The 26807-nt window shown below is 43.6% G+C and overlaps 1 protein-coding gene across 1 annotated transcript in view; it reads left to right on the top strand.

Annotated features, from left to right (window-relative positions):
* cacna1ha (calcium channel, voltage-dependent, T type, alpha 1H subunit a) overlaps positions 1-26807 on the top strand; it is a 333897-nt gene that overhangs the window by 295206 nt on the left and 11884 nt on the right. The window contains exons 27-30 of the mRNA XM_073060243.1: positions 6593-6663; positions 9554-9632; positions 10250-10371; positions 17244-17573. Coding sequence (XP_072916344.1) covers positions 6593-6663; positions 9554-9632; positions 10250-10371; positions 17244-17573 — 602 coding nt within the window. The remainder of the gene's footprint in view (positions 1-6592; positions 6664-9553; positions 9633-10249; positions 10372-17243; positions 17574-26807) is intronic.

The raw sequence follows: 26807 nt of genomic DNA, 5'->3' as shown, positions 1-26807 counted from the left end.
AAATACAGTATGTGGCTCAGCCTCTTGCACAGTACTATATGTATTGTTTCACTTATTCTGTACACAAAAAGTCATTCAATTCCCAGTTATAGACAAACCATCTGCTTCTCAACATTCGAAATTTAAAGGAATATTTTCCCATGTAAAAATGCCAAAATTTAGATTAGAGTGTGGGTTTAAATGTGGTTCCTGCAGAATGTTATGGGGCAAGTTTTGCCATATGGAGCTAACAATTGTAGAAAGTGCCAGCTTTCATGTGCTGAAATTTTAATAAGACTCAAATTTATATGCAAGTTCCATCGCTGAGTATGAAGACCAGGAGTTACTGAGTGACACATTGGTGCCACATCTGGCATCACAATACAACATGGGTACAAACCATTTGGCCTATCACATCTATGCAGGCCATGATGCCATTCTAGGTCAAAGTAAAGTTTATTGTCATTTAAAGATCTTGATAAAGATTAGCTTTATTTGTCACGTGTACATGGAAACATCAAAACATAGAGTGAAATATGCCGTTTGCATTAATGACCATCACAGGCTGAGGGTGGGCTGGAGGTAGATTGCAAGTGTCATCACACTTCCAGCACCAACATAACACGACCATAACTGACCAAGCCTGGCCCTAACCATATGTGTTTTGGAATGTGGGAGCCACAGTAGCATGGCAGTTAGCATGATGCTGTTATAGCTCAGGGCATTGGAGTTCAGAGTTCAATCCCGACGTCATCTGTAAGGAGTCTTTAGCCCTGTCACACAAGAGAAAATCTGAAGATGCTGGAAATCCAAGCAACACACACAAAATGCTGGAGGAACTCAGCAGGCCAGGCAGCATCTATGGAAAAAAGTACAGTTGACATTTCGGGCTGAGATCCTTCGGAAGGACTCTTCAACCCGAAACATCGACTGTACTTTTTCTGTAGGCGCTGCCTGGCCTGCTGAACTCCTCCAGCATTTTGTGTGTGCCCCATGGAACGTATGGGCTTTCTCCCACACTGACCAGTCAACCCTTTGATCAGTCTAGGGTTAATTCGAGGGTTGCTGGGTAGTGCGGCACAAGGGGCTGGAAAACCCAATACTACACGGTATCTTTAACCAAAAGAATGAATTAATGAATGAAATAAACCGGAGCTCCTGGAGGAGATGCACGCGGTCATGAGGAGAATGTTCAAACTCCTCACAGACAATGGCGGAACTTGAACCCCGCTTGCTGGCACTGTAAAACTTTACACTAACTGCTATGCCACCAAGCTGCCCCACAAGTACATGTGTGTGCAGTGAAACATTTACGTGTGCAACGTCACACGCACACAACAGCATTCACAAGAAAATAAAATACATTGATCATAAATATTACAACATTTTTATCAAGATTGCAGACATTTTCTAGCAAATCCCATTTGTCTGCACACATCCATTCTTCCTGCACTCCTTGCCTGTCTGTGTGTCTGTCTAAATGCCTCCTAAATGTTTCTGTGTGTATCTGCTTCTACTACCTCCCTGGCAATGCATTCCAGGTATCTGCCATTCTCTGTGTAAATAAACTTGTCTCACTTGTAACTCCTTCAACCTTTCCCCCACTGTATTAAAGTTATACTGTCTTGCATTTGACATTTTCACCCCAGGGAATGGACTGGCTACTTACCCTATTGATACCTCTCGTAATGTTTATACATCTCTATGATGTTGCCTCTCAGCCTCCATTGCTGCGAGTTTGTCCAGCCTTTTCCTATGGCTAATAAAGAGAAGATTAGTTTTATTTTTCACATGTACCTCAAAACTTACAGTGAAGTATGTCATTTTGCGTCAACGACCAACACAATCTAAGGATTGTGCTGGGACAGCTCACAATGATCGCCACACTTCTGGCGCCAGAGCAGCATACTGACAACTCACTAGCCCGAACCGTACATCTTCCTGGAGCACCTGAAGGAAATCCACCGGGAGAATGTACAAACTCCGTACAGACAGCAGCAGGAATTGACTGGTGATCACTGACACAATAAAACAATCGTTTAACTGCCACGCTGCCGTGTTGCCCTTATTTGGAAACCAGGCCACATCCTGGTGACCCTCTTTTCTGTATCCTTCCCAAAGCCTTGAAATGCAGTGAGTCGAGCTGCACACAGTGACCTAAATGTGACTAAACAAAGCTCTACAGAGCTGCGCCATGACTAGCCACCATTCATATTCGGTACCCGGTAGCTTCATGGTTAGCACAACACTTTGCAGTACAGGCGATCTGGGTTCAATTCCCGCTCCTGCCTATAAGGGATTTGTATGTTCTCCCTGTGATTGTGTGGGTTTCCTCCAGATGCTCCGGTTTCCTCCCACAGTTGGTAGATTAATTGGTCTGTGATTAGACTAGGATTAAATCGGCTGATGGTTGGGTGGCATGGCTTGAGAGGCCAGGAGTGCCTATTCCGCACGGTATCTCGATAAATAAATCAATAATGAAAGCACTCATGCCACTTGCCTTCTTTACCGCCATGTTCACTTGTGTTGTCACTTTCAAAGGGCAATGCACCTTCACTCTAAGCTCAGAGTCTGACTCAGGTTTATTATCAATGACAAATGCCATGAATTGTGTTATTTTTGGAGCAGTATAGTATAATACATAATAAATTATATCAGTTAGAGTAAGAAATATAATAAACAGTGCAAATGAGGAATAGTGAGGTAGTGTTCATGGATCATTCAGAAATCTGGTGGCAGAGGGGAAGAAGCTGTCCCTAAAACATTAAGTGACGGTCTTCAGGCTCCACTACCTACCCCACTGATGATAGTAAAGAGAAAAGGGCTTGTCCTTCATGAGAAAGTCCTTAACGATGGATGCATCACCTTTTGAAGAAGAGGGAGTGCAGCGTAGGTTCACGAGATTGATTCCCGGGATGGCGGGACTGTCATATGTTAAAAGATTGGAGTGACTGGGCTTGTATACACTGGAATTTAGAAGGATGAGAGGGGATCTGATTGAAACATATAAGATTATTAAGGGATTGGACACACTAGAGGCAAGAAACATGTTCCCGATGTTGGGGGAGTCCAGAACCAGAGGCCACAGTTTTAGAATAAGGGGTAGGCCATTTAGAACGGAGTCCAGGAAAAACTTTTTCACCCAGAGAGTTGTGGATTTATGGAATGCTCTGCCTCAGAAGGCAGTGGAGGCCAATTCTCTGGATGCTTTCAAGAAAGAGTTAGATAGAGCTCTTAAAGATAGCAGAGTCAAGGGGTATGGGGAGAGGGCAGGAACGGGGTACTGATTGTGGATGATCAGCCATGATCACATTGAATGGCGGTGCTGGCTTGAAGGGCAGAATGGCCTACTCCTGCACCTATTGTCTATTGTCTGTTGTCCTCAATGGTGGGGAGACTTGTGCCTCTGATGGAGCTGGCTGAATCTAGAACTCTCCTCAGCCTCTTTTGATCCTGCACAGCGGAGCCTCCACAGTGGCGTTGGTCCAACCATACATCTTGGTGCCGTATCCCTGTGTACTGATCTGTAACATACCCTATTTAATTAGTGAACAGTGTCCGCTCACTTCCCATTGGAAAGCCAGAGCTGTGTTTAATTTGAGGCCCAATTGACATTCCTACTCAATGAGACTTCAGTGATGCATCTTTGGACTGGAGAGCGAGTTATCCTCTGTTACCATTCTGGAAACTGATAGTGACATTTTTTTGGTTCACTCCTTTGTTACAGTAAAGAGAGTGCCCGGTGAGTCTGTGCCAACTTGCATTCTCACACTAATTTTCCCTCTAATGTCCCCCCACATTTTTATCTATACATCACTACACCCTGGATTCTAATGCTCACCTCTGTATGTTGTCACTGATTGCCGCCTTTTGCACGTTGGTTGCTTCTCAGTATTTGTTTGTGTGTAGTTTTCCATTGATTCTGTTGTATTTCTTTGTTCTACTGTAAATGCCTGCGAGAAAATGCATATCAGTGTGGAATATGGTCACATGTTCATGGTTTGATAATCAATTGACTTTGAACTTTAAACCAGGCCCTTTTGAAAGATCTCATCCATGCTGACTGTGATGCCTATCTACACTAATCCCATTTCCCAGTCTTCTTATGTAGGCAACTATTCAAGAGCCATAGAAATATTGTAATTGTACCTGTCCTCTGCCAGCTCGTCCCAGATAGACACCACTCTTTGTGTGGATAACCTTCATTTTATTTTATCTAGCAATACAGCGTGGAGTAGACCCTCCGCCCCTTCAAGCTGCAGTGCTCCAGCTACCCGCAATTTAACCCTAACCTAATCACGGGATAATTTACGATGACTATTTAACCTACCCGGCAAATCTTTGGTCTGTGGGAGGAAACCAGAACACCTGGAGAAAGCCCATGCATTCCACGGGACAAGTGTACAGAGATTCCTTGGAGAGGACACCGGAATTGAATTCCAAACTCCAATGCCCCAAGCTGTAATAGTGTTGCACCAACCGCCCAAATCCTCTGACCTCCTTTAATTTCTTCCCTCTCAGTTTAAACTTGTGCCCTCTACTTCTAGATTCTCCTGCCCTGGGAAAATACTCCATCTATCCTCCTCACGGTTTTATAAAGCTTTTTCAGATCATTCTGACAGAATTAAGATAAAAGAGTTTAGAATATAAAACCAAGGATACAATGCTGAAGCACTGGCCAGACCTCACCTGGAGTATTGTGAGCAGTTTTATGCCCCGTAGCTAAGAAAGCATGTGCTGGCATAGGAGAGGGTCCAGAGGAAGTTTCAGAGAAAGTTTCCTTTCTGGGAATGAAAGGGCTAATGTGTGAGGACTGTTTGATGACTCTGGGCCTGTACTTGCTAGAGTTTATAAAAAAAGAGAGGGCATCTAATTGAAACCTACCAAATAATGAAAGGCCCTGATAGAGTGGACATGGAGAGGGTGCGTTCAATAGTAGGAAAGTGTAAGAGCAGAGGGCACTGCTTCAGATTAGGACATCTCTTTAGAGTGGAAATGAGGAGGAATTTCTTTAGCCAGAGCGTGATGAATCTGTGGAATTCATTGCCACAAATGCCTGTGGAGACCAAGTCATTGAGTATATTTAAAGCAGAGGCTGATAGGTTCTTGATTAGAATGGACATCCGAGGATATAGAAAGAAGGCAGGAGAATGGGGTTGAGAGAGATGATAAATTAGCCATGATGGAATGGTAGAGCAGACTCGATGAGTGGAATAGCCTAATTCTGCTCCTATGTCTTTTGGTCTAATTAGCAGAATGTTTCATTCTGGAGGATGCATGGCTCATATCAGAACCTTACCAGTTTTAGCAGAAAGGAAGTTAAGCTGGTTCTTCAATGAATATGTGACTTTCTGCCAAACTTCCATGTTGGTGCTGCCCCCAGAACATGCTTCCTACCCAGGCGAAACAGACGGAAATGCCCCAATGATATTTTGTATAACGCTAGCAAGGAAAGCTAATGCATAACACCTTCTGTTTACTTTTTGCAACACTCAATTTATAATGTTTATATTATTACATAATGATGTAATCAAAATCAGGTTTAATATCACTGGTGTATGTTTTGAAATTTGCTAACTTTATGCTAGCAGTTGAATGAAATACATGATAAATAAATATAGGGAAAATAAAGTATTAGGTGAAGTATATGATGATGATGGCTGCTTTTTCACTTGCGAAGATCAGGAGGGAAAACCCCATCGATTGTTGGACATTTCTTCACTCCTGCGCTACGCAGGTTTATAGTGAGGATCAGTGCGCGTGGACCGATTACACTCATTAGGCCGGGGACGTTCCACAATGGCACAGCAAGCTGCAATGACTGTAGTGGCCGCAGGGCTGTAGGTTGAGTATCGGCGTTTTCCTTCTCCTAGACAGACTGCCTGGCAAAGCTAACAAGTACCACCTACCGGAGTTTGGAATCAGAATTGTCCTTCTCCTGAGGTGGCTGCCAACCAAGGCGGATGGGCCCAGCCTGCCCGCCCAGTTGTACCTCCGGGAGACTCGGTCACACCATGACACAGCAAGCTCAGTAAGAACTGGAAGGCCATATGAAGGTGTTGCTATGGGCACAGGAGTGTAGGAGAGGTCATATGCAAGTGATTCCTGCATGACAAGCTGAACAGTGGTCCTGTGGCGATCACTACACTTAGAGGAGAGGCTATGGGAGACGCTTCACCTTCCATACTTAATATATATACTGGGTGCTCCGGTTCCCTCCAATAGTCCAAAGACATGCCAGTTGGTCATTGTAAACCGTCCTGTTAGTAGGCTAGGGTTAAATCGGGTAATTGCTAGCAGCGAGGCTCGAAAGGCCAAAGGGGCCTATTCCGTATCGTGGCTCAATAAATAAATACACAGGTTTGTAGGTTGATTCACTGGAAATCGGTTGAGTATAAATGTCAACAGTAGAGTTGAAAGTGTATTGAGGCAGATTGCCTTTAGTGTTAGTGAGGGTGAGTCTGAGGGGAGCTGATGGAAATGTAAGGGGAGTAGTACTCCTGGTTGCCTGATGGTTAGTATGGACACAGTGGGCAGAAGAGCCCATATTAACTTAATGATTATTTGACATGATCTATATTAAGTGCATCTTGTTGATATTCTATATTTCTAGTGTTGAAACTGCTCAAGATGGCGACTGGAATGAGAGCCTTACTTGACACGGTTGTGCAGGCTTTGCCTCAGGTATGCACGATCATTTTAATATTATTTCATGTTAAGTTTCAATAAGAAATGAAATAAATAAATAGTCAAAACAGGAGGGCCGGAAGAGAAAGACCGTAGCAAGATGGCACCAGAGGGAGGTTGACATTTTGTGTGCAGCTCTATCACAGCGACTCTAGTTTTCAGAGTAAGTCAGATGCATCTACTGATTGCCCAACAAACTGCAGTGTGGTAGAATGAGTGGATGTTTAGAGCCACTCTATGAGTAAATCACCTCAGAAGGATCTGTCTATCAGCTCCCCCGGGTCCCCTCCACCTTTCCTTTCTCCCATGTCCACTTCTTTCTCTCCAGCCCTTTACCTTTCCTACCCACCTGGCTTCAGCTGTCAGCTTCTAGCTATCCTCCTTCCTTCCCCCCTCCCACCTTTTTATTCTGGTGCCTTTCCCTTCCTTTTCAGTCCTGAAGAAGGATTTCGGCCCGAAACATCAGCTGTTTATTCATTTCCATAGATGCTGCCTGGCCTGCCATTTTGTGTGTATTGCTTGGGATAATGTTGAAGCCAGTTTGGCACAATTTCTTAGCTACCAGTGTAATAATTGCAATGTGCTGTGGGGGTGGGGGGGGGGTTGGCATAAACTGAATTTTGAGCATATTGAAAATCCAGAGATTTCCTTGTGTGTTTGTTTTAAAAAGATTGCGCTTGAAGAACATACTGTTCACAAAATGGTTCGAGGCTTTCTGCAGGATTCATCCATATTGAGTTTCCACTCTCTCGGAAATTGTGCCTTCAGAAAATAAACCACAACATTTCCAGAAGGACTCTAGTAGATCGTTCTTGAATGTCTTTGTAATCAAGCCCCAATCTACCAGAAGTGTTACTGGCTAATTTGTAAATGTTTCTGGTTTTATATATCCTTCTCAAATGTCACTTGTTGGATTGACACAATCATTCAAAATGCTTTTGTTTTATATGAAAATCCTGTTTTCAGCTGCATTACTCAACTTTTCCAGCTACCAGTCTGAAATATACAGTACTGTGCAAAAGAATTAGGCACATATTTTAGCTAGGATGCCTAAGATCTTTGCGCTGTATTGTATTTGTTAACATGGAGCAGAGAATGAGTTTGTAAATCTAGCAGGAACAAAGGACGAGGAGGGATCGCCGTGGGAGGAATGTGGAACGGGTGGCAGGGAAGAAATGCCAAGGGCAGGGGGTAGTGCGGATGCAGACAAACCCAGCCCTGAAACACCAGGAAAGGTCATTCAGTTCCAAACAATTAGTTTATTGGTCATTACAGAATATCGCTCTGGTGCTTCCCGTTACCTCCCCTCTCCATTCCCCTTTTCCCAGCCATGATTCCCCTCTCCCTGCCCATTTCCCACTCTCAGTTCACAATAGAGACCCATATCAGAATCAGGTTTATCGTCATAGTCATAACACATATGTCATAAAATTTGTTTTTTCTTCTGCGGCAGCAGTACGGTGCAATACATAAAATTTCTACAGTACTGTGCACACATCTTAGCTACCCCAGCTATATATATGAGCCTAAAGACTTTCGCACAGTACTGTATCAAGAAATACACATGATGGCCACTTTATTAGGTACAGCTGATTGCGCTAACCGTGACATTGTAGCATAGCGATTAGTGCAATCGCTTTAAGACATCAGTGTCACGGTTCAATCCCTGTCACTGTCTGTAAGGAATTTGCACGTTTTTCCTGTGTCAGCGCGGACTTCCTCCGGGTGCTCTGGTTTCCTCCTATATTCCAAAGACATACAAGTTATGGTTAGTGCATTGTGGGCATGCTGTGTTAGCGCTGGGAGCATGTCGACACTTGCAGGCTGCCCAGAATATTCCTTGCTGACTTGATTTGACGTAAACGGTGCGTTTCCCTGTATGTTTCGATGTACACGTGACAAGTAAAGCTAATCTTTGATGTTTAAAATTTGACATCAGATCTTACAAGACTGAAGACCATTCAGCCCAATGAGTGTATCCTATCCAGTTAGTCCTATACAGTCTTTCCTTAGTTGCCTGCAGAACTTAAGTGACATTTTGAATCAGTTTATGCACATTGACCTCTTTGCATTCTAGAAACATAGAAACTTAGAAAACCTACAGCACAATACAGGCCCTTTGGCCCACAAAGTTGTGCCGAACATGTCCCTACCTTAGAAATTACTAGGCTTACCCATAGCTCTTTATTTTTCTAAGCCCCAAGTACCTATCCAAAAGTCTCTTAAAAGACCCTATCGCGTCTGCCTCCACCACCGTTGCCGGCAGCCCATTCCACGCACTCACCACTCTCTGAGTAAAAAACTTACCCCTGACATCTCCACTGTACCTATTCCCTAGCACCTCAAACTTCTGTCCTCTTGTGGCAACCATTTCAGCCCTGGGAAAAAGCCTCTGACTTTCCACACAATCAATGCCTCTCATCATCTTATACACGCGTATCAGGTCATCTCTCATCCTCTGTCGGTCCAAGGAGAAAAGGCCGAGTTCACTCAACCTGTTTTCATAAGGCATGCTCTCCAATCCAGGCAACATCCTTGGAAATCTCCTCTGCATCCTTTCTATGGTTTCCACATCCTTCCTGTAATGAGGCAACCAGAACTGAGCACAGTACTCCAGGTGGGGTCTGACCAGGGTCCTATATAGCTGCAACATTACCTCTCAGTTCCTAAATTCAATTCCATGATTGATGAAGGCCAATGCACCGTACGCCTTCTTAACCACAGAGTCAACCTGTGCAGCAGCTTTGAGTGTCCTGTGGACTCAGACCCCAAGATCCCTCTGATCCTCCACACTGCCAAGAGTCTTACCATTAATACTATATTCTGACATCATATTTGACCTACCAAAATGAATTCTCTAAAAAGTCTTTTTCTTTTTATATTTCAGGTGGGAAACCTTGGCTTACTGTTCATGCTTTTGTTTTTTATCTATGCGGCTCTTGGAGTTGAGCTCTTCGGAAAGCTGGGTGAGACCTTAATTAACCGATCTCCTCATTACATCCATTGAGAAGGAATAATTATTATTTGCAAGCTTATGTGTTTTATTTTAAAGTAGATGAAACCACAGCAACTTATTAAGCAGGACAGCCTGGCAGGGTCTGATAGAGTGAAACATTCCTCATTTGAAGTATAATCTGTGAAAGTGCATCCCTTTTGCCTTCACCACATTAGAACCTGGGGGCATCAGTTACCTTGATGCAGTTGCAGCTCAGGTATGCGGAGTTTGGAGTTCAAATCCAGCACCGTCTGTAAGGAGTTTGTACGTTCTCCCCGTGACCATGTGGGTTTCTTCTCACAGTCCAAAGACGTACCAGTTACTAGGTTAATTGGTCATTGTAAATTGTCCTGTGATTGGGCTAGGGTTAAGTAGACGGGTTGCTGGGAGGTGTGGCTCATGGGGTCGGAAGGGCCTGTTCTGTACTGTATCTCTGAGTAAATTAAAAATAATTCAGATCTAAATGTTAATATATAACAGCCGGTATTCAAATAAAATGTGAACTATCATTAATGGGCTTTTGGGATATGAACATAATGGAATCTTCTCAGTCTTCAGTAAATGGAATTGGATTATTTTGCCCGGCAGTGTGTAATGACGAAAACCCATGCGAGGGCCTGAGTCGGCATGCAACTTTTGAGAACTTTGGGATGGCGTTTCTTACTTTATTCAGAGTGTCTACTGGTGATAACTGGAATGGAATAATGAAGGTATGTAATTAATTCAGTTCAGGCATTAATGATTCACCCGGAGCCTATTAATTAGAATGTCCTGACAGAAACTGAATGATCTCAGTTGCCAATATTTAAACTCAGTGGCCGTTTTATTAGGTACAGCCGTTCAGCTGCTTGTTCATCAGCCAATCATGTGGCAGCAACTCAATGCATAAGAGCATTCAGGCCTGGTCAGATTTAATTCACTGGCATACAGTACCTGGTGAAATTTGTTGTTTTACACAGTAGTACACTGCAATACATAATAATAAAACTCTAAATTGCGATGAGATGTAAAAAATAAGTAGGTAGGGCAAAAGGAGAGGAAAAAAGAATACTGAGGTAGTGCTGGAGGTAGTGAGGTAGTTCATTATCCTTTCAGAAATCTGATGGGAGAGGGGAGGGAGCTGCTCCGGAACTGTTGAGTGTGTGTCTTCAGGCTCCTGTACTTCCTCCTTGATGGCAGCAATGAGAAGAGGGCATGTCCTGCGTGATGAGGTCCTTTGACGATGGATGCCGCCTTTTTGAGACATCGCCTTTAGAGGATGTTCTCATTGCCAGGGAGGCTGGTGCCGTTGATGGAGCTGGCTGAGTTTACAACTTTCTGCAGCATTTACTGATGCTGTGCAGTAGCCCCTCCATGCAAGAGTGTGATGCACCCAGTTAGAATACTCTCCACGTTACTTTTGTAGAAATTTACCAGAGCCTTTGGTGGCATACCAAGACTCCTCAAACTCCTAATAGAATATAGCTGCTGTCATGCCTTCTTTGTAATTACATCAAAATGTTAAGCCCACGATAGATCTTCAGAGATGTTGACACCCAGGAACTTGAAACTGCTCATCCTTTCTGCTGCTGATCCCTCAATGAGGACTGGTGTGTGTTCCCTCGACTTCCCCTTCTTGAAGTCCACAATCCATTCCTTGATCTTACTGACATTGAGTGCAAGGTTGTGGTTGTGACACCACTCAACCAGCTGATCTATCTTTCTCCTGTATGCCTCCTCATCACCATCTGAAACTCTGCCACCAATTGTTGTGTTGTCAACAAATTTGGAGATGGCATTTCAGCTGTGCCTAGCCACACAATTGCGGGTATAAAGAGAGTAGAGCAGTGGGATAAGCACACAACCCTGAGGTGTGCCAGTGGTGTTTGGAGAATGGGGAAGAAATGTGATCGAAGTGACATTGATCATGGAATGATTGTTGGTGCCAGATGGGGTGGTTTGAGGATCTCAGAAACTACTCTTGTCCTGGGATTTTCACACACAACAGTCTCTAGAGTTTACAGAGAATGGTGCAAGAAACAAAAAAGAAAAATCCAGTGAATGGCAGTTTTCTGGGCAAAAAAATGCTTTGTTAATGAGAGAGATCAGAGGAGAATGGACAGAGTGTTTCAAACTGACAGGAAGATCAAACAACCATGCATTACAACAGTGGTGTGCAGAAGAGCATCTCTGAATGCACAACACTTTGAACCTTGAAGTGGATGGGCTTCAGCAGCAGAAGATCACGAACTAACACTCAATGGCCACTATTTTTTAGGGTCAGCGGGTAGCTAATAAAGTGGCCACTGGGTGTATATATATATTATAGTTTTTGTAAGCATTGCACTGTACGACTCAACAAAACAACAAATTTCATGGCATACATCAGTGATAATAAACCTGGTTCTAATTCTGAGATGGTATCAGAATCAGAATTAAAATCAACTTTATTATCAGTGACATAAAATATGTTGTGAAATTTGTTGCTTTACGCCAATGTATAAAAAGTTGCAATAAGAAATATATAATAAATAAATAGTGCAAAAAGAGAGCAAATGGTGAAGTAATGTTCAGGGGCTCGTGGGCTGTTCAGAAATCTGATATGCATAACTGATGGATATTTGATGGCTGGCATTGATCTGGTGGGCTGAAGGGCCTTTTTTCTGTGCTGTATGACTCGATGAGATCTCCATCACTACTTTTGGGCTGAGTAATTATTCAAATCGCACTCCAAGGCTATGTTCCCCTGACCTCAATAGAATCTTCTTGTCACTGACAGAGCTACCAATGATTGTACTTTGACAGCCTTCTTGTGAAATCTAACTACAGGCTGGTTGAATTGGTTCAGCCAGCACTTATGGGATTGACAGGGATACAAGCCCAAAGTATGAATGACATATCATTGGGAACCTAACCGGAGTGGATAAGAATTCAGAGAAATTAATCGCATTTTGTAGATGAGCTGTGACCTTTATCTACTTTAATCTACTGAGGAACTATATCTGTCACAGGGAGTAAGATACTGGTATTTTATCACCATAAGGCTGAAATAAAAATAAACCTTGCTGTTATATCCTTCACCTTTCTATCATTCCGCTAGGGTTTATACAGTGGATTAAAATCAGAATGTTTAATTATACTTTTCTTGAAGCAGTTACATGCCTTATCAGGTTACACATCTGAGATGCGTTTGGAAAAGTAAGAGCTTACAACTACAGTGGCTACACAGGTCGATAGGATGATTAAGAAGGCACATGATATGCTCGCCTTTATTAGTCGAGGCATTGAGTTTGAAAGTCAGCTTTATAAATCTCTAGTTAGACTGCATCTGGAGTATCGCATACAGCTCTGGTCACCCCATTATAGGAAGGATGTCAAGGTTTTGGAGAAGATACAGAAGAGGTTTACCAGGATGCTGCCTGGATTAGAGGGCACATGCTGCCGCAAGATGTTGGACAAACTTAGGTTGTTTTCTCTGGAACGGCAGAGACTTAAGGGGAGATCAGTGAGCGGATTATAAGGTTATGAGAGGCATAGACAGAGCAGTTGAGTGGCGGGGTGGAGGTATGTCTCTACCAAAGGAGGTGTAAGGTGCTCCTTCCCTCCGCTAGCCTTCAGGCCACCGTTGGGCAAGGTGTAGCACCTGCTTAGCCCCCCAAAGTCATGGAGCAGGTGGTGGATGGTTGTCTGAGCAGCTGGTGCAGATCACAAGTCCTGGTTATGTGGCCACTGATGCCAGCAGACAATCTCTGAAGAGTATTGCTAATAGCTGGGGTCACCCGTCTTGTAAAGACACTGCCCAGAAGAAGGCAATTGCAAACCTCTTCGGTAGAAAAAAATTGCCAAAAACAATCATGGTAATGGAAAGACCATGATCAACATGTCATACGGCATGGCACCTAAGAAACGAATGAGATACATTAGACAGACAATATCTTTTTCCCAGGGTTGAAATGTCAAATAGCACAGAGCATGTGTTTAAGGTGAGAGGGTTAATTTCAAAGAAGATGGGAGAGGCAAGTTTTATTACATGGAGAATGGTGAGTCCCTGGAATCTGGTTAGTGGTAGAAGCAGACACATTATATCAGGGATTTTTGAGGGACGTTTAGATCGGCATGGTGAACGTGAGAGGATAGATGTATATGGGCATGGTGTAGGCAGTAGTGATTAGTTTGGTTGGCCATTTGATGACTTATTTAATTGGTTCAGCACAACATTGAGGGCTAAAGGGCCTCTTCCTGTGCTGTACTGTTCTATGACCTAAAACTGAAATTTTACAGACGTAATCATTTGAATTCATAATCTCTTTTCAAAATGATGACACCTGCATTTTGCAGAAAGTGAAAGGATCTTCTTTTGAGAACAATCTTAAAAATGTGAATGGTTTTGGGAAAAAATTATTATAAATATGATTGAATCTGATACAGCAGCTTCAGGAGTCCGATACAGGAGAGAGAATTTACCAAGGTCAACTCAAATTCTCTGAGGAGATGAAGTGAATAGTGGTCGGAAGTCACCTCATAGAAGGAAATGCCTAGCAGTTTTTAAAAGAGAGACCTACTGCTTAACCATACTGACTAAGTGTACAATTAGAGATGGTCAGGAATAGTTATTGTACTGATTTTATCATTGCGACTTTAGGTAGGCGCACAAGGATGAGGTGTGATTGGTTTATCGGTGTCCCCTGAACCTTTGGGTTACTCACAAACTCTTAAGTGCACACATTTCTTAAAGGGGCATCGCAATGAATATTAAGATTTGTTAGACACAGTAAAATGATTACATGTTCTGTAGAAGGACTAGGTGCAAATAATGTGACCTTCTGCTTTACAAGCAAGTACAACATTATTTTCAAATTCTGATGTAAAAAAGTAAAGAAGTGGAGACCTTCACATCCAATGTACTTAATATTTCCAGCAGTTTCTTTCTCAACACACATGTAACTTTAGCATTCATACCTCATAAAGAAAATGCTAAAAATTCAGCACCCACATCCCATCACTCACCAAACTGGGCTTCCCAACACATTTCTCCTGCCTGTCTCAGAGAATGACACATCATTAATATCGTTTGAAAATCCTCTCTTCCACTCAGATTTTCAACAGTCTGGAATTGGTTTGTTCTCGTTCTCTCTCTCTCCTCTCTCTCCTCTCTCTCTCTCTCTCTCTCTCTCTCCTCTCTCTCTCTCTCTCTCTCTCTCTCTCTCTCTCTTCCTCTCTCTCTCTCTCTCTCCTCTCCCTCTCCCTCTCCCTCTCCCTCTCCCTCTCCCCCTCCCCCATCCCCCTCCCCCTCCCCCTCCCCCTCCCCCTCTCCCTCTCCCCTCTCCCTCCCCCTCCCCCTCCCCTCTCTCTCTCCTCTCCTCCCCCCTCTCTCCCCCTCCCTCCCCCTCCCCTCTCTCCCTCTCCCTCCCCCCTCTCTCCCCCTCCCTCCCCCCTCATCTCTCCCCCCTCTCTCTCTCCCTCTCTCCCTCTCTCCCTCTCTCCCTCTCTCCCTCTCTCCCTCTCTCCCTCTCTCTCCCTCTCTCCCTCTCTCTCCCTCTCTCCCTCTCTCTCCCTCTCTCCCTCTCCCTCTCCCTCTCCCTCTCTCCCTCCCTCTCTCCCTCCCTCTCTCTCTCCCCCTCCCTCCCTCTCTCCCTCCCTCTCTCTCTCCCTCTCCCTCCCCCTCCCCTCTCTCTCTCTCCCTCCCCCCTCTCTCTCTCCCTCCCCCCTCTCTCCCCCCTCCCCTCCCCCTCTCTCTCTCTGTCTCTCTCTCTCTCTCCTCCCCCCCCCACTACTCTCCAGTTTTAGTTTCTGAAACTATAAAACATTAGGAATATGAAGAAGATCCAACCAAATGCCTCCTTGAAACTGCTCTGTCATTCATTAAGATCATGGCTTGACCCGATTCTGACCTTAACACCACTTTCCTGCCTGATCCTCATAATCCTCTGCTTTCCAGAGTTCCAAAGGCCAATCTCTCTCTGCCATTAGATATTCATTGATTCAGATCACATAACTCTTTGGAAGTGGGAATACAAATGATTCGTGAGGAGAAGATGTTCCTCCTCACCATCTTAAAATAGAGACCACATTTTTTCTCCACCCTACAGTACTTTGGGAGCCAAAGCTATGAGCTTTTAGCTACACGTACCAAGGTTCGGTGAAAAACTTTGCTTTGCATGTAATCAATGCAGATCATGTCATTACCAACGGGCATTGAGAAACGATAACAGAACACAGAATAAAATGGAACACTTACAGAGAAAATGCAGTGCTGGCAAACAATAAGGTGCAATGGCACAATGAGATTGATTGTGTGTTCAATACTTCATTTTATTGTACTAAGGGACTTTTCAATAGTCTTGTAACAGTGGGGTAGAAGCTTACCTTGAGCCTGGTGGTACGTGCCTTCAGGTTTTTGTATCTTCTGCCCAATGGGAGGGGGGTAGAAGAAAGAATGTAAACGATGGGAGGGTTTTCCGATGATGCTGACTGTTTTGCTGAGACAGGAAGAAGTGTAGACAGAGTCCATGGCGGGAGACTGGTTTCCATGACGTGCTCAACAGTGTTCACATCTCTGCAGTTTCTTGTGATCGTGTGCTGAGTAATTGCCGTACCAAGCCGTAATATCGGGATAGGATACTTTCTGTACAAAGTTCAAAGTAAATTTATTATCAGAGTACATACACGTCACCATATACTACCCCGAGTTTCATTCTCCTGCGGGCATACACAGCAAATTGAGGAAATACAATCGATTAATGAAAAGCTATAAATAACAAGGACTGCGAAACAACAGAAGAGGGCAAATCATACAAATACCAATTTTAAAAAGTCAATGGATAACACTGAGTTCATGGTGCATCGATAAATGTGTCCAGGGCAGCATTGAAGTTGGCACGATGCTATTACACCTGGGGGCATTGGAGTTCTGAGCTCAGTCCCTGCGTCCTCTGTAATAAGTCCTCCCTGTGGAATGTATGGGTTTTCTGAACACTCTCCGGTTTCCTCCCACACTCCAAAGACGTATTGGGTAGGTTGATCGGTCATTGTAAATTGTCCAGTGATTAGGTTAGGGTTAAGTCAAGAGTTGTCGGGGGGTTGCTGGGCAGCGCAGCTCAAAGGACTGGAAGGACCTATTTGGCCCGGTATCTCTAATTGTCATTGTTATGTGCCATGTTGTAAGACGTGGGTGATCGTGATCTTTATGACCATGATTGATCTTAGCAAATTCTTCTACAGAAGTGGTTTGCCATTGCCTCTGGGCAGTGCCTTTACAAGACGGGTGACCCCAACCATTATCAATACTCTTCAGAGATTGTCTGCTTGGTGTCAGTTGTCACATAACCAGGACTCGTGACATGCACCAGCAGCTCGTACAACCATCCACCACCTGCTCCTATGGCTTCATGTGACCCTGATTGGGGGGCTACACCTTGCCCAAGGGTGACCTGTAGGCTAGTGGAGGGAAAGAACGCCTTACACCTTCTTTGGTACAGACATGTCTCGAAATAAAAATAAAGTATTTGAATACCTTGGGAACTTGTTACCTCATTGAAAATGTGTATAAACATAAATCATTGTTGCTAATAACTGACTCATTACCCCTCGGTATTTTTTGCAGGATACATTGCGAGAATGCGGAAGTGACGACAAGCATTGCCTCACCTACCTCCCCTTCTTCTCGCCCGTCTATTTTGTCACGTTTGTTCTGATCGCTCAGTTTGTGCTGGTCAACGTTGTGGTCGCCGTGCTAATGAAGCATTTGGAGGAGAGCAACAAGGAAGCGAAAGAAGATGCCGAACTTGATGCTGAAATTGAGCTGGAGATGTTACGTGCACAGGGAACTCCAACGAGCAACACTGGGCAGAACCCCAGCCCGGACAGTAGAGGCATGGGATCTAGCCAGGATTCACCAAGACTTGAATCACCAGTACATGCAAAGCAATTAACAGTAAGTGAGATTTTATCTGAGTACTTTATTCAGTGTGAATGATCACCCGTTGCCTTATGCTGGCATTGGAGAGCTTCCAGAGGGGGTTCATCAGAATCTTCCCAGGAATGAATAGCCTAATGTACAGTATAAGGCGTGTTTGATCACTCTGGGTCTGTACTCATTGGAGTTTAGGAGAATAAGGAGGAATCTCATTGAAACCTATTGAATATTGAAAGGTCTTGATAGATTGGATATGGAGAGGATGTTTCCTACAGTAGGAGAGCTCAGGACCAGTGGGCACAGGCTCAGAATAGAAGGACATCTCTTTAGAACAGAGATGTAGAGGAATTTCTTTAGCCTGAGGATGGTGAATCTGTGGAATTCATCGCCACAGGCATCTGTGGAGGCCGAGTCATTGAGTATATTTAAAGCAGAGATTGATAGATTCTTGATTAGTAGGAACACCAAAGGCTGAAGGCAGGAAAATGAGGTTTAGAGAGAAAGTAAATCAGCCATGTTTGAATGGCAGAACAAACTTGATGGCTGAATGGCCTAATTCTGATCCCGTGCCTTATGGTCTTCCAGCTTGCTCATCCAGTCTTTGCGGTATAATTGAAAGTGTTTGGAATTACCTCTCTCAGAGATGTACTACTTTCACCTGAAATGCAGGATACAAACACTTCTAATCGATCAAATAAGAGAAGCACATAGAAAAGTACAACAAAGGATAGGTCGTCTGGCCTACAATGTTGCACCAATTTTTTAATCTATTCCAAGATCGATCCAAGACTTCCCTCCCATTAGACCCCATTTTTCTTTCATCCATGTGCTTATCTATGAGTCCTTAAGTGTCCCTAATGTATTTTCCTTTATCACATTCCTTGGCAGTACATGCCACCCAGACACCACTCTCAGTGTTAAAAACCTACTCTGACATCCACCCCCATACTTTCCTCCAGTCACTTTAAAATTGTGTCCTCATGTATCAGTCATTTCTGCCCTGGGAGAAGGGCGTTGGCTTTCATCTTATCATCTTATACACTTCAACCAGTCATCCTCCTTTACTCCAAAGGGAAAAGTCCTAGCTTGCTCTGTACCCCCTACTCAATGGTAGCTATGAGATTCAAAGTTCAAAGTAAGTTTATGATCAAAGTACATATCTAAAGCCTATAAAAAGTATTCACCCCACCCCCCCCCCCCCCCCCCCCGTGGAAGTTTTCAAGTTTTGTTGTTTTACAACATTTAATCACAATGGATTTAATTTGGCTTTTTTGACACTGATCAACAGAAAAATACTCTTTCGTGACAAAATGAAAACAGATCTCTACAAAGTGATCCAAATTAATTCCAAATATAAAATACAAAATAATTGATTGCCTAAGTATTCACCCCCTTCAAGTCAGCAATTACAGCCTTGAGTCTATGTGGATAGGTTTCTATCAGCTTTGCAATTTTTCCCCATTCTTCTTTACAAAATGCTCAAGCTCTGTCAGATTCCACGGGGATCGTGGGTGAACAGCACTTTTCAAGTCTAGCCACAAATTCTCAATGGGATTGTCTGGACTCTGGCTTGGTGACTCCAGGACATTAACTTTGCTGTTTTTAAGCCATTCCTGTGTAGCTTTGGCTTTATGATTGGGGTCTTGCTGGAAAACTAATCTTCTCACAAATCGCAGTTTTCTTGCAGACTGCATCAGGTTTTCCTCCAGGATTTCCCTGCATTTTGCTGAATTCATTTTACCTTCCATCTTCACTAGTCTTCCAGGGCCTGTTGTAATGAAACATCCCCACAGCATGATGCAGCCACCACTATACTTCACGATGGGTGATGGTGTGTTTTTGATGATGTGCGATGTTTGGCTTATGGCCAGAAAGCTCAATTTTACTTTTATCAGGCAATAGAACCTTCTTCCAGCACACACAAGCGTCCTGGCAAACTCTGGCCAAGATTTCATGTAGCTTTTTCTCAACAGTGGCTTTCTCTTTGCCACTGCCCCATAAAGCTGTGACTGGTGAAGCGCCCGGGCAACAGTTGTCTGCGCAGTCTCTCCCAACTCAGCCACTGAAACTTGTAACTCCTCCAGAGATGTCATAGGTTTCTTGCTGCCCTCCCTCACTAGTCCCCTGCAACACACACAAGATGCTGGAGGAATTCAGCAGGCTAGGCACCATCTATGGAATAGGGTACAGTTGGTGTTTTGGGCTGAGACCCTTCAGCAGGGTCTGCTGAGTTCCTCCAGCATTGTGGGTGTGTTGCAGATATTCCTGCAGTTGTTTGTGATTGGCCCATTAGTCCCCTTCTTGCACGTTTGCTCAGTTTTTGATGATGGCCTGCTCTAAAGCACATTTACAGCTGTGTCATATTCTTGATGATTGCCTTAGCTGTACTGCCGTGGATATTCAGTGACCTGATAATTTTCTTGTGTCTGTCTCCTGACGTGTGCTTTTCAATAACCTTTCCACAGAGTTGCTTGGAGTGTTCTTTTGTCTTCATGGTGTAATTATTGCCAGGACACTGACTCACCAGCAGTTAGACCTTCCAGATACAGATGTATCTTTACTATAATCAATTGAAAGACCTTGATTAACATGGTGCTCTCCATTTAATTAATTATGTGACTTCTAAAACCAGTTGGTTGCACCGGTGATGATTTGGTGTGTCATATTAAAAGGGTGTGAATACTTATGCAATCAATCATTTTGCGTTTTATATTTGTAATTGTTTGAACACTTTGTAGAGATCTATTTTCACTTTGACATTCTATTGATCAGTGTCAAAAATGCCAGATTAAATGCACTGATTTAATATTGTAAAGCAATAAAACATGAAAACTTCTGGGGGGGGGATGAATGCTTTTTGTAGGCATTGTACATTGCCGTATACTAGTTTGAAATTCATTTCCTTGCAGAAATTTATGGGGGGAGAAAAGAAATACAAAATATTTTATGAAAAACTATACATAACTGACAAACGATGTACAATAGAAAACAGAGCAAATAAAACTAATATTGAGCACATGCATTGCAAAGAGTCTTTGAAAGTGAGTCTGTAGGTTGCAGAATCAGTTCAGAGCTGTGGTAATTGAAGTTATCCATGCCAGTTCAGCAGCCGGCTGGCTGTTCAGAATTTAGTGTTGTGTTACCTTAGACTTCTGTACCTGCTGCCTGGTGGTTTTAGCGAGAAGAAGGAATGGCATAGATGGTGAGTGTCTTTAGTGATGGAGACTGCTTTCTTGTGCCAGCGCTCCATGTAAACGTGTTCAACGGTGAAGATTTGTGAGGCGTGGAGGTGCGAGTGTCGCTAGTGACTCGTTTGCAATGTATAAAATATTGTGTTGAAATAATCTATCTTCTTCTTTAAAAAGCATAAGCCTTTCTCAAATATGCTTTGTCATCAGAATGTTTACAAAACTCAAATGTTAATGACTTATAATGCAAATCAGTTGCCTCAAGTGTGTACCTACTGTGTCTATTAATGAGTGCCTCATAGAAACTAAGCTCCCAATGACAAGGACAAGCAATTATTCCAGATAACGATGCTGGTTTGCATGTCTCTGACACTTAAGCTCAAGGTTTCCCTTTCTCTTTTATGCCATGAACCATTACCATTAACCAAGGGATCCATGGACCCCAGGTTGGGAACCCCTGCATACTGATTTCTCTTTTTTTCTTGTTGTTTGACATGGGGAGAGGCCTTTCGACCCATAAGGTCTGTGCCTGCTCCCGGAGTAATCTCAGCCTTTCTCACAAGCGCGTCAGTCCTGGCCTGACTCTCCCACCCATGCAACGGGCAATTCACAGCGGCCAATTAACAGACCAGCTAGCACTCCTTGGCGGTGTGGGAAGAAACCAGAACCCAAGGTTGAACCCATACAGCAACAGGTGAAGAAGCTACAAATTCCTTACAGAGAGAGCTGGAAGTCAGGACTGAATCTTCTGACTCACTCCTCCAAGGATCATCAACTTGTGGTGGAGTGGCTTGGCAGAATCAGAATCAGGTTTAATATCATCGGCACATGTTGTGGAATTTGTTAAGCTAGTGACAGCAGTACAATGCAGTACATGATAATAGAGAAAAATAAATAAGTAAATCAATTGCAGTAATTATATATATTAATTTGTTAAATTAAAAATAGTGCAAAAACAGAAATAATTTTTCAAAAAGTGAGGTAGTGTTCATGGTTTGAACGTCCATTTAGGAATTGGAAGACAAGGGGGAAGAAGCTGTCCCTGAATCACTGAGTGTGTGCCTTCAGGCTTCTGTACCTCCTTCCTGATGGTAACTATGAGAAGAGGGCATGTCCTGGCTGATGGGAGTCTTTAATAAAGGACACACCTTTCTGAGGCTCTACTCCTTGAAGATATGTTTGATACTTGTGAGGTCTGGAGATCCTGAAGCCGATGCCATCTGGAGGTTGGCACCTGGTAGGGTCACTTATGGCAGTAACATCAAGGGGGAGGTTCCAGACAAAGGGAAATTCAACCAAGACCTCAGCAGTAGAGCTGGCTGAAGATGACGGCACATCACAACGGCACTGAAGATGGAGGGAGGCTGGATCAGTGAGGGGTCCCCTGTCATCTTGCACTCCATGTCACTAGACCCTGTCCCCGACCTGTCAAGGACCATGTGGTGACTTCACTTGCATCAGCCACTCCATCTTAAACAATGTCACGCACAGGCATTCTCCATTTAAAGAATAACCCCTTAGGAGAACCTGACCCGAGTGATCGCACTACTAGAGTTATGAGGCAGCAGTTCTACTGGATGTGAAGAAGATGTTTCCTTTGGTGGGGGAGTCTAGGACCAAGGTGTTGAGCCTCAAAATAGTAGGGTGTCCAATGAGAACAGAGATGAGGAGCCTTTTTTTGAGTCTGTGGAATTCATTGCCACAGGCAGCTGTGGAGGCCAGGTCACTTTGCATTTAAAGCAGAGATTGATATGTTTATGATTAGTCAGGCCATGAAAGGCTATAGGAAGAAAGCAGAAGAATGGGGTTGAGAGGGAAAAGGATCAGTTGTGATAAAATGGTGGAGCAAACTTGATGGTGGAGCAGACTTGATGGGGGGTATGATCTAATCTTACTCGCTGCACCACCCTGCTACCCTGTGCGCAGAGCTCAGAAACCAAAAATAGAGAATACTCGAGAGGTCAGGCAGCATCCGTGGAGAGAGAAACAGAGTGACATTATGACCTTTCAACGCAACCCATGATAATTGCTTTCCGGTTGACACAAACTTCCTCATCCTGTCAAGAAATTTCACCAGCAATGCTTTTTGTTCTTGTGTATTTATTGCTGAATCCACATTGTATTTTAAGTGGGATAGATTCAGCATTAGAAAGACCCAGCTTGATTTTGTTTTATATTCATTTATAGGACCTGTGCTTCACTGGTAAGGCCAGTATTTAGTTGCCATCCCTAATTACTAGAGTGGCTCCTGTTTTCTGAATGGAACTTAAAACAATAACGTGCATAAGTAACAATTTTACTTAACTGTGGTGTTTGAAACAATGGCGTATATTTCTCAGGTTGCAGAAAACATTTACAAGAATTTGTGTAGTGTTTTTGAATATTCCACATATGTTAACATCTGTAAAATCTACAGGTGCATGGTCCTCACTACCACAGATCAAGAAGGTCTCAGGTGTGGTAAGACATTTAAGGACAGACATAATGAAGTCAAGTGAAGAAGCTAATAATCTCCCAACACACACAAAGGGCTGGAGGAACTCGGCAGGTCAGGCAGCATTTATGGAGAGGAACAGACAGTTAATATTTCAGGCCAAGACCCTGAGATCCCTTCATCAGGTCTGGAAAGGAAGGGAGAAGAGGCCAGAATTTGAGAGTGCAGGGCGCATGGTGGAGGGGAAGGAGGACAAGCTGGCAGGTGGTAGGTGACACCAGGTGACGGGGAAGGTGGGAGGATCAGGGAGGGATGATTAAGTAATAAGCTGGGAGGAGATAGGTGGAGGAGGTAAAGGGCTGAAGAAGAAGGAATCTGATGGAGAGGAGTCTGGACCATGCAAGAAAAGGAAGGTGGAGGGGCACCAGCGGAGGTGTGGAGAAGAGAATAGGGAAGAGAGGAACCAAATTGAAGAATAGGAAGAGCGAGAAGAGGGATAAATTACTGAACGTTAGAGAAATTAATGGTCCACTGTCCCCTCCTATCACATTCCTTGTTCTTCAGCCCTTTACCTCTTTCACCTATCACTTTTCAGCTTCTTACTTCATCCCTCCTCCCCCATCCACACACCTCCCTCCTCACCTGGTCTCCCCAATCACCTGCCAGCTTGTATTACTCCCCCTCTCCCACCTTCTTCCACCTTCCTTTCCAGTCCTGATGAAGTGACTCAGCCTAAAATATCAACTGTTTACTCCTCTCCAGAGATGCTGCCCGAGCTGCTGAGTTACTCCACCACTTTGTGTGTGTTGCTGAAGATTTCCAGCATCTGCAGCATCTAAACACAAAAGATTCTGCAGATGCTGGAAATCCAGAGCAATGCGCACAAAATACTGGAAGAGAGACCTTCAGAATCTCTTGTGTTTATAATAATCTCCCAAATTATTCTTACTCTGGGAAGAGAAATAGTTTGTCAGCAGCTCCACTTTAAATCTCACATTCTAATGAGGTTTAGCAAAGCCTTATCCAACTGAAATTAATGCAAAAGGAGCAAAAGAATGTTTGGGAAAATTAAGTCGAGAAGTTAATGGAGTATGTTATATCAGACTAAATCAATTGGCATTATATGGTGGCATCCGTCGGTCTCGACAGACCGTGGATCTGCGCCTGGAGTTTCCAGGGCGCAGGCCTGGGCAGGGTTGTATGGGAGACTGGCAGCTGCCCAAGCTGCAAGCCTTCCCCTCTCCACGCCACCGATGTTGTCCAAGGGAAGGGCACTAGGACCCAAGCAGCTTGGCACCAGTGACGTCACAGAGCAATGTGTTGTTGAGTGCCTTGCTCAAGGACACAAACACACTGCCTCAGCTGAGGCTCGAACCAATGACCTTCAGGTTACTAGTCTGATGCCTTGCCCACTAGGCCACGCGCCAACACAATTGGCATTATAACCGAGGTGGATATTCATTTTCTGCAGTCTACTGCCCTGTTAGGATGCTTGGTTGGAGGTACATCTCTACCAAAGGAGGTGTAAGGTGCTCCATCCCTCCACTAGGCTGCAGGTTGCCCTTGGGCAAGGTGTAACATCTGCTTAGCTCACCCTGATCAGGGTCATGTGAAGCCATGGGAGCAGATGGTGGATGGTCATATGGGTAGCTGGTGCATATCACAAGTCCTGGTTATGCAACCACTGATGCAAGGCAGACAATCTCTGCAGGGTATTGATAATGGCTGGGGTCACCATCTTCTAAAGACACTGCCCAGAAGGTGGCAATGGCAAACCACTTCAAAAGCAAAATTTGCCAAGAATGATCTTGGTCATGAGACCATGATCACCCATGTCGTATGACACGGCACATGATGATGATGGTGATGTAATGATGTTGCGTTTTGCTGCATCTGTTCTCTTAACCAAACCCATTTCTGATTGACCCAAAGTTCGAAGTTCAAGGAAAATTTATTATCAAAGTACATATATGTCACCATATGCAACCCTGTGATTTATTTTCTTGTGGGCATACTCAGTAAATCCATAATAGAATAATAACCATAAAAGAATCAATGAAATAACACACCAATTTTCCTGTTCAACAAACGGGCAAAAAACAACCAACTGTACTAATATAAGTAGAAGGAAAAATAATAAATAAATAAGTAATAAATGTTGAGAATATGAGAGACCCTGAAAGTGGGTCTATAGGTTGTAGGAGCATTTCAAAGATGGGACAGGTGCAGTTGAGTGAAGTTATCCCCTTTTGTTCAAGATCCTGATGGTTGAGGGATAATGATTGTTTCTGAGCCTGGTGGTGTGAGTCCTGAGGGTCTTATGCCTTCATCCTGATGGGAGCAATGAGAAGAGAGTATATCCTGAGGGTAGGGTCCCTGATGACAGATGCTGCTTTCCTGTGACAACATTTCGTGTAGATGTGCTAAATGGTTGGGGGGGGGGGGGGTCTTTACCCATAATGTACTGGGGCGTATCCACTATTTTCTGTAGGATTTTCCATTAAAGAGCATTGGTGTTTCCATACCAGGCTGTGATATAGCCTGTCAATATAGTCTCCACCACACATCTATAGAAGTTTGACAAAGTTTTAGATCTCGTGCCGAATCTCCGCAAACTGTCCACCCTGTTGTGACTAATGAACGTATGGTTTAGAAGGTATCTTCTGACTGTTGATGAAGGTATTTTAAATAACAATATTTCAGTATTTATGACTGGCACTGTGAAGTGTGTTTGTACTATTAAAGATGCAGTTAATTCAACATTTAAATCTGGTAAGAGGATACAATTTTATAAGAAGCTCAGCTGGGTTTATCTTTAATAACAGCTTGGTGTAGTATTGTTGAAATGCAATAAACTGACTAAAACCTAACTATATTAGCGCCATTTGCAAGAATGTGGGAATTGTGTTTGCAATCCCAAATGCACATTGCATTGTTTGGATGTAGGCAGCCTTTAGCACAGGGTGCAGCATAAAGCAGGTCAATAATTTGACATCTGCCTTGTGCAGGAAGGCACAGAGTCGACTGTACTTCCTAAGAAGGTTGGCGTCATTCAATGTCTGTAGTGAGATGCTGAAGATGTTCTATAGGTCAGTTGTGGAGAGCGCCCTCTTCTTTGTGGTGGCGTGTTGGGGAGGAAGCATTAAGAAGAGGGACACCTCACGTCTTAATAAGCTGGTAAGGAAGGCGGGCTCTGTCGTGGGCAAAGTACTGGAGAGTTTAACATCGGTAGCTGAGCGAAGGGCACTGAGTAGGCTACGGTCAATTATGGATAACTCTGAACATCCTCTACATAGCACCATCCAGAGACAGAGAAGCAGTTTCAGCGACAGGTTACTATCGATGCAATGCTCCTCAGACAGGATGAAGAGGTCAATACTCCCCAATGCCATTAGGCTTTACAATTCTACCGCCAGGACTTAAGAACTTTTTAAAAGCTATTATTAATGCTTTTTGAGATAGTGATTTAGATGCATATCATTTTTTTTTTACTGAGTCAAGTATTGTATGTTATTAGTTTTGCTACAACAAGTGTATGGGACATTGGAAAAAAAGTTGAATTTCCCCATGGGGATGAATAAAGTATCTATCTATCTATCTATCTATCATAAAATGGTGGAGAAAATCAGC

Source organism: Hemitrygon akajei, chromosome 11 (genome assembly GCF_048418815.1).
Source record: "Hemitrygon akajei chromosome 11, sHemAka1.3, whole genome shotgun sequence".
In the NCBI taxonomy this organism is placed as follows: Eukaryota; Metazoa; Chordata; class Chondrichthyes; order Myliobatiformes; family Dasyatidae; genus Hemitrygon; species Hemitrygon akajei.
Note: the sequence above shows the minus strand (reverse complement) of the source record. Positions and strands in the feature narration are given on the sequence as shown.